The sequence below is a fragment of the Triturus cristatus genome, chromosome 4_1, assembly GCF_964204655.1.
Source record: "Triturus cristatus chromosome 4_1, aTriCri1.1, whole genome shotgun sequence".
NCBI classification, from domain to species: Eukaryota; Metazoa; Chordata; class Amphibia; order Caudata; family Salamandridae; genus Triturus; species Triturus cristatus.
The window spans coordinates 248,079,551-248,093,436 of NC_140585.1; the positions used below are offsets into that span (position 1 = coordinate 248,079,551).

A 13,886-nucleotide genomic window follows, 5' to 3' on the forward strand; every position below is an offset into this window, starting at 1 on the left:
ATTTAGATTTTATTCCATTAGAGCGTTGGGTAGACAATGTGGCCCTATGGGTCAGGTATATTGATGGTCTCTTTGTAGCATGGCGGGGAACACAAACAGAGGCAGAAAGATACATTGCTAGTTTGAATAACAATGATTAGAATTTACAATTCACAAGCCATATAAACAGCATAGAATTATCATTTTTGGACTTGTTGGTATGCGTGAAAAACAATCAGTTATGTACAAGATTCTATAGAAAGTCCACAGCAGGGTACACAGCGCTACATGCATGTAGTCAACATCCACGAAGTCTGGTAGCTAGCATCGCCCTATGGGGCACTATTAAGGATTAAGCGGAATTGCTCCCTGTCAGAAGATTATCATAAGGCAGAACAAGAAGCACTCAGTCGATTTACAGAAAGAGGGTATGCTAGCAAGACATTAAGAGAAGCAGTTAGCGAGGTAAAGAGAGACAAGATTTACTCATTCCTGAACAGAAGCAAACAGGGCAAGAAGAGGATGTAAGATTGATTATTATTTTTTCGTTAGAATCAAATCAGATCAGGAGGTTAATTGAAAAATATTGGAATGTTCTGCAGTCAGATATGATTTTGGGACCCGTGTTGCCGGATAAACCCAGTATTACACATAGAAAAGGCATGTCCCTCAAAGATCTTTTAGTACATAGCAATTTCACTGACCGACCACAGAAATGGCCGGAAGTCACTGGCTTTTACCCCTGCACGAGATGCAAGGCCAAAATTGATTATGAAACTTCTGAATTACAACTCCAGTTTAGTAGCCTACAATGCCCATTTGTGGGAAAAAATATATCGGCAGTACGGGTCCTTCTGCCAAAAAATGAGTTTTAGAACATTGTCGGGCAATAAGTAATCAGACTGGGACATATCCGGTAGCAAATATGTTGAATTACCTCTGCATTGATCAAGTGCCACGTGAAGAGAGAGGGGGGTACAGAGTCAGATGGTTAAGACGCTTGGAATCTAAGTACATTGTAGAATTGAGGACCCGAGCACCGAGCACATTGGATGGATCAAGTACTTACCAATGCAAAAAGTGATATCTGCAAAACTATTACCAAGTATCACCTATGGGACCGAGGCGCTGTGTGACAGGGATGCTTCTAGGTTAAACGCAACTCTTTCCAAGACATTCAGATTACTCTTTCCTCTCCCCCACAATGTCTTCTGCAGCCCAGATAAGGCTAGAGTTCGGCCTGGCAAATCAAGCTATTGAGAGAGAAAGAGGCATATATTAAAGTATGGAAAAGTATAAAGTCATATGGATCCAATCAATTATGTCAAACTCTCTGGCAAGATTTACAAATAAAGACAAACGCCCCATCACAGCAGTGCTTAGAAGCAGCGAATGACGATCAGGCGGTTCAACCACTATCTTTTTAAAATACTATCAACAGTTGGGCAAAAAAAATCTCACGGCTAAAAGATAAGGAGATCCTTGCACTCAGATCTCCTGCTTGGGCAATACTAAATGCGCACAAATTCCCGAAACCGAGACAGGGCTGGCCAGACATCTGAAAAATGATTTCATCAGGTTGCGGTTTGGGATACTTCCTGGTCTCTCCCACGCACTGCCTTGGACCCAGGACATACAAAGTACTTGCTGTAGATGGTGTGAAATGGGGGGATAAAAAACATTATTCATCTAACTTGTACTAGTGAAAGAAGGGAAGAGGCTGTTAAAAGCACTCCTTAACCAGCGTTGAGTGTATATGCGCCAGCAAGGAGGATTTGCAAGCCTGAAGCCCTCGGATACCCCTTTGAACTGCAGTTATACAAAGGGGCTTATTTACAAGCCGCTAGTGCGGCACTTTTAATATGGGAAAAAGTGACCTACCTAGGGCGCAGGGGGCTTGTAAATCAGCCCCAAAGTTCTTACAACTGGCGGCAAAAAAAAACGGAACTGCACGACTCCGAGAGTACCTCGACTTAAATCCGGCGCTCGGAACTACCTCTGTAGTTAAATACGGTCCCATTCAATATTAAAGACACCATTACTGTGAAGGATTCTGAATGTTTATACGGTGTTTTAGAATTATATATGGCTGCTTTTGCTTTTCCAGCATTATTTGCTACTTTTCACCATAGACAATGCACTTTATAGAAAAGTATGAATGGAAATTTTAATGGTGATTATATATCTAGCGGTTCTAAACTAATGTTATGTATCGGACTTAAATGTTAAACATTTGGCAGAATAGTGTAACATTATAATTAATATAACAATACAAATTGTACTTACTTTTGTCACTTACACTTACCCTATCATATATTTATCTTGCATTGGAAAGGTATGCGTGGTAAAGGCACAAGAGGGTAAGGCATGCGTTGCATTTGTCAAACAACCTCACAACACGTATATTGTCGTCACACATGGGTGCACTTTGCTCATCTGTGCGTGTACAGTGTAGGAAGTTTAGGTAAGGGATTTGGAAAGTGCAAGGATGTCAGGTTGCCCCCTTATATGATCTCAGGTCCCGTTTTATACCGATACAGTCCTGCGTTATTATCAAACCAGGCTGAAAAGGGCACAACTCAGGGCTGGGCGAGTTCACCTCGGCCCTTGAAGACCAACAGATCCGTGATGGCGACATCATATGTCACTTGCGCAATGCCCTGTCACCGGCGACGGCCCAAACAATCGGGCTTTCCTCCTTCGGGTGCACACCTGTGACTGAGGTCCCGGGCACAGAGCACCTCGCTGACACACGCCGATTGTGAGCCCTCTTCCTTGCAAACAAAGTCCAAACCCGAGGGGCAGTGCCAGCCTCCGCCTCTCCGGGTTAGCTATTTACATGTATTTCCTTACGTTGGCAGGTTTCCCCCCTGTTAAGCTCTTCACAGAGGCTTAATCAGCGACACAAAGTGGTGCAAGCACGAACCGAAGGGAAAGCTCCAGTAATGCGTTTCACATGAGGCAACTGATTGGATGTGGGTATCTGAGAAGGGTAGCACAAGCCACTCGCTCGCCACCGCCAGAAAGAGGTCCCTGCAGCAGGAGACAGAACACGGTAGTGCCGGTCACCGAGAGCAGACGCTGCTACCCCCTTTGAGGCGGCCCCACCTCAGCCACCTGCTACTCTGCCATGAGTAGCACAGAGGAGGGCATACCCCTGCCAAGCAAGGACCACAGCTGCAACGGGCTGGACAACCCCACGTTTACGGTGAGTGCTCTTTGGCATCTGCCTTGAGGTGAGGGCTTCAGGGAGCCGCACAAATAGGGGAGTGGTAGGGACCACTCCCAAGTTCCAGAGTTATCAATCGATTGCGTGACATAATTTCATAGCATTTTAATCTGGCTCTGTCATTTTTTAGCCAACAGCACGTTGCATATCAGCCAACTGTCCCAGATCCATGCTGTGAGTGGATTGGCCATTCATTCCCCGTGTTTTCGTAGAATCCCGGGACATGTAGCCCTGGTTATATACTGGGTAAAATAAGACTACAAGTCCCAGAATTCTTAGAAAAAAGTAGCATACCCTAATAAGCCACCCAAGGGCCTGGGAAACTTGGCGTCTATGACTTTGCATACTACGACTGATGCTTCCAAAAATCCTGCGCTGAATAAAGTGCGGACCCACGTTTTTAAATTCTTATTACATAATTTTTGAGCGTTCAAAAGACCAAGGGATTACTAATTACATTTACCAGAATGCTTTGGAAATCAGTTGAAATGCAAGCATTAAAATATATCTGTAAAAGGTGGCTGGCATAACGTGAGGGAAACTTCCAGAATGCAAGTAGAGCCCGCATGTTGTCTAATGTCGGCTGTGAGATGTTCTCCCTCATCAAAGAGGCTCCTTAACACGTCACAGATACGACACCCTGAGCCAGTCCTGGGCTTTCAGCCAACAGCATATTGCATGCTAGGACTTGCAGTTTCAATTCTAACACTGTAAACAAGGACTAAGAAAATCCACATTTCAATTGCTGTTGGCCGTAAAGCTATAAAGGTAGGACTGGCTGAAAGTGTCAAACATGTACTCCCCTCAGCTATGGCTCTTTATCACTTGTCACTTTACAAATACTTACATGCCAGATCTCTTGAGGTTCCGTATTCCATGTATGAGCAGCTCGTCAGGCAGGTTTTTTCCCTTTGCATTTTGGTATTTGTAGTCCAGTTTGCCCATTATAGGTTCAGGACCATAACTGTAGAATGCTAAGAAAAACCTGGACTTGATGAGCTACCCGGTCATTAAAGCATGAACCTCGAGAGCTCAGGCAGTTAGTTGGGCTTTTAGAATGGCAAAATAAACTACAGGTACCAGAATGCAAAGTGATTCGAGCTCCGGAGACTTAGCACAGCCGGTTATTCATAGGATCGGTCCTAATACAGACCCTCGTGACATGGGGCCATTAGGTGGGCAGAAGTGCACCCGTCACCAGACACCTTGAGATTTCGGGGGGGAAGGTATCAGTAGCTAATTAACTCTAGATAATTGGGGTCAACATAAACCCACCCTCGCGCCGAGATAACAGGTTTATGAATAAATCAAAAGATTGGAATGAGCTGTCAATGAACAGTGGAAAAAGTTTGTTTGAGGAAACGAGGGCCTGGCTGTTGAGCAAGAGTCGGTCAAACGTCAGACTGGAAGAGCCACCATCTTCAGGTACCTGCAGCCGTGACGTAGTGCAAGAAGCCGTGTACAGCGGGGGGAGGGGGAAAAGGGTGTGTGCAAAGTTATTGTACCTAATAGTGACTCTCGTTACATGGGGCATTGAAGGGGCAGAAGCGCAGCTGTCACCAGACACCTCAAGATTTCGGGATTTATTTATTTAATGCGTTTTTATATAGCGTGGTCTTTACCCGAAGGTGTCAGAGTGCTTCACAATAGGAACAGGAATGATACAAAAGGAGAAAAATTACAAGTGAGCATGTTACAAAATCAAACGGTACGGTATATGAGGCAATAGTGACAATTGTGCAAGTATCAAGAGCAAGCAAAAAACAAGAGGTAGCAAACGATACGTTACAAAAGGAGAGGTGACGTGTGCATGTTACAAAAGAGTAAAAAGTACAAGTAGAGGTATAATACTGCACTAAATGGCAGACACTCAAAACACAAAAACACACTGGGAAGGCACTTCTATAGGCATGGAGAACAGAGTTTCCTATAATGGAAGGATTTCCTTCAGAAAATAGAGGGCGTGAATTAAATTTGGAAGTGTCTTTGAAGGAGGAGAGCTTTGAGGTCAGTTTTGAAGGCCTGGCAAGAGCTGGTGGTCCGGAGCTGAGGCGGAAGTGAGTTCCAGATTCTCACTGCGTTGCCTGAAAAGGATTGGGCCATCGATCTTTCCTTCTTGAAAGTGGGAGGTTCAAGCAATACATTTTCTGCATTACGTGATGGTCTGGAGCCTCCAGATAGTTTCAGTTTATTCGCCAGGTAGCGAGGGGAGGAGGAGTGCAAGGCTTTGTGGGTCATACAGGCAGTCCGGGATCCACTATCATCTATATGCGGACGACACTCAAATCTACCTTAAGGGTATCCACCCTCCGTTGGCTTCCCATCAAGGCAAGATCTATCTACAAGAATTACTCAGGAGATTTCCCAACGGTTCTAAATAGAGATTGAACAGTGTGGGTGCAAGTATAGAGCCTTGAGGAACACCTTGACCGACCGCTAAAGGATATGAAAGACTGTTCACTATTTTGATCATTTGGGATCGATCAGAGAGGAAGGAGGCAAACCATTTGAGCACAGTGCCCTCCATGCCCATTCTCTGTTGAAGAGTGTTAAGGAGAGTGTTGTGATTGACAGTGTCAAAGGCTGCAGAAAGGTCAAGAAGAATTAGAAGACAAGACTCCCCTGAATCGAGTATCCGCAGCGCGTCATCAATCACTAGCAGCAGGGCTGTTTCAGTGCTGCAGTTTTGAATGAAGCCGGACTGGAAATTGTCCAGAAGATCATTGTCCTTGATATGGCGAGAGAGTTGTTTCGCCACACATTTTTCTGTGATTTTCGCAAGAAAGGGTAGGTGGGTTTTTTAAGCAGAGGGGTGACCTGCCCAGTTTTGAAGGAAACAGGAAGGGAGCCTTGACTGAGGGAGAGGTTATTGCACACACGAAACTAAGCAGAAGCTTGCCAGAAATGTACATGCACATCCATTGTGTCATTAAAATGCCTTCATATTTGAAACAAAAAACCTCTGAATATAAGGTGCTCTCAGACAAAAAATCCTCCTCTGCCTTTGGAGGATACAACAGACCCAAAGGAGAACCAAAAGGGCCCTTTAGAGTCCACACACTAGTTACACATCAGTCGAGGCACACATAAACAATAAATTAGCCGAGTGCAGATGGTTTCCACTGTACGTTAGTGTATATTTGAAGTCCACAAAATATTTCACAATTTTCTTTCGGTTTATTCTTTATTATTTCTTCTTGTCTTGCCCACATGTATGTACAAAAACAGCCGACACGTGTTTCGTCCAAAGGGACTTTTTCAAGGCTAATGCGTAATCAGATGAAAGTTAAAGACATCCTTAGTCGGTTGCACAGTTATTGACCGCTAAATCCGTTGGAAGTGGGTATATCTCCTTTCTTTATGGAACAAGTAATTGCATTCCCCAGTTTAATTCTCATCCATTTTTAGAGTGGCCTTCAGGTCATAATACACCTGTACAAAAAACGGGTGTTGGCGTCTCGACTCCTAAGTAAGGAAATGACTGAGGGAGAGGTTGACCAGAGTGGTCCAATAGAAAAGAGAAAGGGTATAGAAGTCAATGGCAATTGCACTAGGAATGGGGTCAAGAAATTGGTTAGAGGGCTTTGTATAAACGTATCTAAGTAGTTAATTAACTCTAGATAACTTAAGTCAACATAAATCCACCCTGTAATGAATGAAGCCGGTTGGGGAGGCGGATGGGAAGCTAGGAAAAGGGTGTGCGCAAAGTTTTCGTAGTTAATTAACTCTAGATAATTTGAGTTAACATAAACCCACAAAAGGGGGTGTGCAAAGTTTTTAGTAGTGCCACAAACTGTCAGGGCCTTATTTATGAGGCGCTTACGCTGTTGTTGTGTCACGTTTTGTGACGCCGAGGAAGCGTAAAACATGCGCCATATTTACTAAGTGAAGTGACGAATCTAGTCAGATGCGTCCCTTGGTAAACCCCTGCGCTACATTATAGCGGTGACAGGTATAATCTATGCAGGGTGGGCGTTCCTATGCAGGAAAGCCACGTAGAAGTGACGCTGTGAAATCTATGAGATTTCACTGCAACACTTCTACGGCATCAGTGTGTCAAAGGCTTATGCCTGCTTAAAGCAGGCGTAAGGGGTGTGTCAAGAATTCCTGTCATCGAGGGGAGGAAAACGGTAACCAGCGAAAACGGACTACATCTCCCAGGATGCTTAGCGGTTGAGAGGTTATGTAAACAGGAGAGCTGTTACATAACTAAAGGAAAACACGCCCTTATGTAAACAGGAGAGCTGTTACATAACTCAAGGAAAACACGCCCTTATGTAAACAGGAGAGCTGTTACATAACTCAAGGAAAACACGCCCTTATGTAAACAGGAGAGCTGTTACATAACTCAAGGAAAACACGCCCTATAAAGGGAGGAACCGGGAGGTACAACGCTGTCGGATATTGTGTTTACACCGACGTACCTGCTTAGTGAAGAGCAGTGTTCCGGAGTGGTGCTCCAGTAAGGCAAGAACGGAGGTAGGTCGAGTCGTTACTCCCTGGGCCGTGTCTTGCCCCATCGTCACCTGTGAAGGACCCGGAAGCTCTATCGGATAACCATTGAGCTTCGCTTTTTGACTCGGCTGAGTCAAAGCGCAGTGGCGCTTTTGCTGGTTGGAGTCGTAACTCCCAGCCCGACCAGAGATACAGGGACTGCCAGCTGTAACGCACACCAGGAGGTGTTTGCTGCGTTACAGACTCGGAAGTCCACAGGATCGATCGAGCGGCTGCTCTCGGTTCAGTCTTCTTTGCTTGTGATTGGGGTATCGGTGACGCATCACCAGGAGGTGACTCCGCGTCCCGGTGCAGTCTGAGGAAGAGGTTGAGCGGCTGCTCCCTTCAGGTAGAGACCCCGGCTGGGTGTTTCCCTGACTCCTCGATTCTCCCCAACACCCTTCGTGCCCCTCGCAGCCTACCGATTGGCATTGTCGGCCATTTCATTTCTGCCCTCTGTTGGCATACGCCGGGATCGGCGTATATGCAGAGGACGGTTAGGACCATCCGTGCTGTGGGCTGGTACTGACTTAGCCTGGAGGATTCCAGTGACTATAACCTTTGTTTATTCCTTGTATTATTTTTGCCTTCATTAAAATAACTAAACCTTCACAAGTGGTTGCGTTCTCATTATCGTGTCTGTTAAACGATCCTGAGACGTTCAGGGCGTTACAAAATATCCGACCGTAATAACACTAACTGTCTCCCGGTCGATAACAGACATGGCAACACTTGATGATGTGCTGGCTGCTTTAGCGACCGTGCAAATTGAATTGGCTGCCTCCAGGCAAGAAACAGCCGATGTAAAAGCCAGACTGGATGCTATCCAATTGGACCCGCTCACGCCCAGCACCTCCCTCACGAACCAGACCCCTGCGGTAGTAGTGGAAATGCCGGTAGCCGTCCCCTTGGCAACACCAGAGAGGTACAGTGGGGATCCTAACACAGTGCAGGTATTCCTCACACAAGTGGCGCTACATTTATCGTGCAAACCAAGGGCGTTCCCCACGAGTCAGGCTCGTGTGGCTTTCCTTATATCCTATTTGGCTGGAAACGCGGCACCATGGGCCGTACCTCTGGTGAGCAGGGACGACCCCATCTTATGTGATTGGGGTGCTTTTCGCGAGGAATTCATGAAAGTCTTCGACAGAAGGGCTGACTCGTACACGGCGGACCGTGAAATGCTTGAGTTGAGACAGGGATCCAACGACCTGGTGCAGTATCTCAACGCGTTCCGAAGGCTGGTTGCGGAAACCAAGTGGCCTGTTGCTAAACAGACGGCGCTCTTCCATCACGGGCTGTGCGATGAGCTCAAGGACGCCGTGGCTCATATTGACCCACAACCCAAGACATGTGAGGGCCTTATCAACCTGGTATTACGGCTGGAACATAGGCTAAGTGAAAGAAAGGGGGATCATGGGAGAAAAGGAAACTCCCTTCCATCCTATGTGACAGTGGGAAGTCCTGAAACTTCCACCGCATCCAAGGGAGAACCCATGGACATCGGCGCAATACGAGCGAGCCTCACAGCCACGGAGAAAGAGTCACGCCGTAAACAAGGATTGTGCCTATATTGTGGCAAAAAAGGCCACTACGTACGTGAATGCCCTGCCAAACCGAAGACGTCACGTTATCGGGCCAACCGGTCGGTAACAGCCGTGGTGGACGTACCGGCGGAAAGCTAGAGGACTCCCAGACCAAAGAAGGGGCATCTCGGAGTCACTCATCCATCCCTTCACTTTCCAACTCGGTCACTAAGGGACAACGACACCTGTTTCTCACGGTGCACGTGGGAGTGCATGACCAGTGGATACCCGTTGTGGCCATGGTGGATTCAGGGGCCACTGGCATGTTTATGGACCACAACGAGGCATGCAGGCTAGGGCTAGTGCTTCTTCCCAAAGCTGTACCCGATGACGTCTATGCTGTAGACGGAAGGCGATTGGTGACGGGGCCCATCGGGCAGCACACGGGGGTCCTTCCAATGAGATGTGGGAGGAACCATTTGGAACAAATCGATTTTAACATCATCCGAGCGCCCCAATATGGCGTCATATTGGGATTGCCGTGGCTACAGAAACACAACCCCTCTGTGGATTGGCCAACACATCGCATCGAACTGACGTCACCGTATTGCATCCTGCATTGTGGAATAAGAACGGAATCCCTTGACGCAGATGAGAGCGGCAGTCAGACGGTGGCTACAGCGGCAGAAAAAGATGTGGCTCTGCCCCAGGCTTATCACAGTTTTGAGGATGTATTTGATGAGGTGAAGGCGGAAGTGCTACCACCACATAGACAGTTTGACTGCCAGATCGACCTGGTGCCAGGGGCCAGCGTTCCCAGCGGCAGGCTGTATGCCCTGACGGAGCCAGAAAACATGCATCTCCGGGGGTACCTGGATAAACTCCTCAAGCTAGGATTCATCCGCCCGTCCAAGTCTCCGGCCGCCTCGCCACTCTTCTTCATCCCGAAGGCTAATGGGGAGCTGAGAGCCTGTGTGGACTTTAGGGCATTGAATGCGATAACCGTAAAGAATCGGTACCCCTTGCCTCTCATCAGTGTACTTCTGGAACAGGTCAAGAAAGCTCGTATCTACACCAAGTTGGATTTGAAAGGGGCATACCATCTGGTGCGCATGAGGGACGGAGACGAGTGGAAGACCGCCTTTAAGACCAGGTTCGGCCTTTTTGAGTACCTCGTCATGCCGTTCGGTCTGTGCAACGCCCCGGCAGCCTTTCAGTACTTTTTGAATGAGGTATTCAGAGAGGAGTTGGATATCTACGTGGTCGTATATATCAACGACATCCTCATCTATTCGTCCAGTGTGGAGGAGCACGTACACCACGTCAAAGCTGTGCTCCAAAAGCTGAGGGAAAACATGCTGTTTTGTAAACTCAGCAAGTGTGACTTCCACGTCACATCCGTGGAATTCCTAGGAGTGATGCTGAGTCCAGAGGGACAGGAGATGGCAGAACGAAAGATCAAGGCGGTGAAAGAATGGCCGGTGCCCCAAAGCGTGAAGGACGTCCAAAGTTTCATTGGCTTCGCCAACTTTTACAGGCGGTTTATAGATGGATTTTCAGGATTGGTGGCCCCAATCACACAGCTACTGAGGAAGTCCACGGAGTTTGTCTGGTCCCCTGAAGCGAACAAAGCCTTTGAGGCCCTGAAAAGCGCCTTTGGTAAAGTGCCGGTGTTGGCTCACCCCGATCCGGATCTCCCCTACGTGGTGGAAGCGGACGCATCGGATGTGGCGCTGGGGGCTATCTTGTCCCAATGCAACCACGACACAGGGGTGCTTCATCCCGTTGCGTACATGTCCCGCAAACTCAACGACGCCGAACGCAACTACCATATTGCGGAGAAGGAGCTTCTCGCAATCAAGGACGCCTTCACCGAATGGAGGCATTGGTTGATGGGGGCAAGACATGTGGTATCGGTGTACACGGACCATCGGAACCTACAGTTCATGACGGCCACAAGACACCTTTCTCCCAGACAGCTGCGGTGGATGATCTTCTTTGCGGGGTTCAACTTCCGCATCACATATCGGCCGGGGACGGAAAACCGGAAGGCGGACGCCCTGTCCCGTCAATCTGCAGTTAAGGAACCATTGCCTGCGACCGAGCATTCCATCATTTCCCCGAGGATGGTATTGGGGGTTATCCAACCGGATACTTTCCTGAGGGGAATAAAGAGAGGGATCAGGTCATTCGCATGGCGGAGGTGGCTCCTCAGTCACAGAGAATGGCAGCTGAAGGACGGGATACCCCTGAAGGGCAGGTGCCTATTGATACCCACGCCTAGGCTAAGGAAACAAGCATTCATCTGGTGCCATGACTCTCCATGCGCAGGTCATTTGGGCTTTGAAAAAACGGTGGCTAGCATGGGACGGCATTTCTGGTGGCCAACCATGAGAGTGGATGTCAGGAGGTGGGGACAGGAGTGTCCTACGTGTGCTACCATGAAGGCCGACCATGGCCGAACCCAAGGGCTCTTACATCCACTTCCGACCCCGGATAGACCATGGGATAGCATATCACTGGACTTCGTGGTGGGCCTACCGGTAGACCAGGGGATGACGGCAATACTGGTGGTGGTGGATTACTTGACGAAAATGGGGCACTTCATCCCCTGCAAGAGAGTCCCTACGGCCGGGGAATTGGCGTCACTACTCCTAAAGAATGTGGTACGACTGCATGGATTACCTGGGGTGATCGTGTCGGACCGGGGGTCGCAGTTTACTGCGCAATTCTGGAAGACTTGGTGCACTGCGCTGCATGTTAAGACCGCCCTGTCCACCAGCTACCACCCTCAAACGGACGGCCAAACCGAGCGCCTGAACCAAACGCTCAAACAGTATCTGCGATGTTTTGTGGACCAGGGCAGGGAAGAATGGGTCGACTTGCTATGGGTTGCAGAGATAGCCTATAACAACGCCACTCACAGCTCCACACAGTCATCTCCGTTCTATAGCAACTATGGCCAACATCCCATGTTCTTGCCATTTCTACATCCGTTCAGAGAGGACAGGATTCCCGCCACAGCGGACAGGGTGGCACACATAAAAGACATGTTGATGCGCTCAAGGGCTGTCCTAATAGAGGCCAAGAGAAGATACAAGGCTGCGGCAGACAGGAAGAGAAGGCCCGGGCCACTGTACCGCACTGGAGACTACGTCTGGATATCCACAAGAAACATGAGGTTTCGAAAGAACAGTGTGTTCCATCCCAAGTACATGGGCCCCTATCGAATTACCAAGTGTATGGGTCCCATGAACGTGAAGGTGTGCTTGCCCCAGTCATTGCGGATACACCCTGTCTTTCATGTATCATTGCTCAAACCAGCACCCTCCAAGCCGTCTGGGACACCTAGGCCGGTATGCGTGGAGTCGGAGGTGGAGTATGAAGTGTCGGGCATACGGGCGTCCAAATGGCGCAGGGGGAAGCTATGGTACCTGGTTGCGTGGAAAGGCTATGGCCCGGAGGAGCAGTCATGGGAACCGGCTGAAGGGGTTCATGCTCCGCGCTTGGTCTCCTTGTTCCATCGGCGTTTTCCTGCCAGCGCTGGACCCGTGGGGAGCCGCTGAGAGGGAGGATGTACTGTCAAGAATTCCTGTCATCGAGGGGAGGAAAACGGTAACCAGCGAAAACGGACTACATCTCCCAGGATGCTTAGCGGTTGAGAGGTTATGTAAACAGGAGAGCTGTTACATAACTCAAGGAAAACACGCCCTTATGTAAACAGGAGAGCTGTTACATAACTCAAGGAAAACACGCCCTTATGTAAACAGGAGAGCTGTTTTATAACTCAAGGAAAACACGCCCTTATGTAAACAGGAGAGCTGTTACATTACTCAAGGAAAACACGCCCTATAAAGGGAGGAACCGGGAGGTACAACGCTGTCGGATATTGTGTTTACACCGACGTACCTGCTTAGTGAAGAGCAGTGTTCCGGAGTGGTGCTCCAGTAAGGCAAGAACGGAGGTAGGTCGAGTCGTTACTCCCTGGGCCGTGTCTTGCCCCATCGTCACCTGTGAAGGACCCGGAAGCTCTACCGGATAACCATTGAGCTTCGCTTTTTGACTCGGCTGAGTCAAAGCGCAGTGGCGCTTTTGCTGGTTGGAGTCGTAACTCCCAGCCCGACCAGAGATACAGGGACTGCCAGCTGTAACGCACACCAGGAGGTGTTTGCCGCGTTACAGACTCGGAAGTCCACAGGATCGATCGAGCGGCTGCTCTCGGTTCAGTCTTCTTTGCTTGTGATTGGGGTATCGGTGACGCATCACCAGGAGGTGACTCCGCGTCCCGGTGCAGTCTGAGGAAGAGGTTCTGCGCGCGCGCCCGCGCACATGCACTGTAGCTCTAGGCTGGTTTGGTAGCACTTTTTGGAGCCCTCTCAATAAGTCTCACCAGACCAGCGCATGCGCTGGGTCAGGCGAGACCTAAAAACGAGGAGAAATAAAGACATTTCTCCTCGTTGTGCCTCCCTTACGCTTCCCCTGGGGAGGTGTACATTTTTGGCACTGCCTCAGAGTTACGATTTCTTGTAAATCTGGGGCAGTGTAAAAAAGCCATGAATGTTCCTGGGAACACCCATTGCACGCCCCTATAATGCACAAAACTGCATTAAAGGGAACGGTATTTACAAGGCAGCATTAAGCCAAAAAAAGTGGCTTAC

General features: G+C 48.5%; 1 protein-coding gene across 1 annotated transcript in view; it reads left to right on the plus strand.

Annotated features, from left to right (window-relative positions):
- Positions 1-2,662: 2,662 nt before the first annotated feature.
- Positions 2,663-13,886, plus strand: part of LOC146854203 (solute carrier family 23 member 1-like) — a 411,177-nt gene continuing 399,953 nt past the window's right edge. The window contains exon 1 of the mRNA XM_085651985.1: positions 2,663-3,187. Within this exon, the coding sequence (XP_085508111.1) occupies positions 3,110-3,187 (78 nt within the window). The 5' untranslated portion in view covers positions 2,663-3,109. The remainder of the gene's footprint in view (positions 3,188-13,886) is intronic.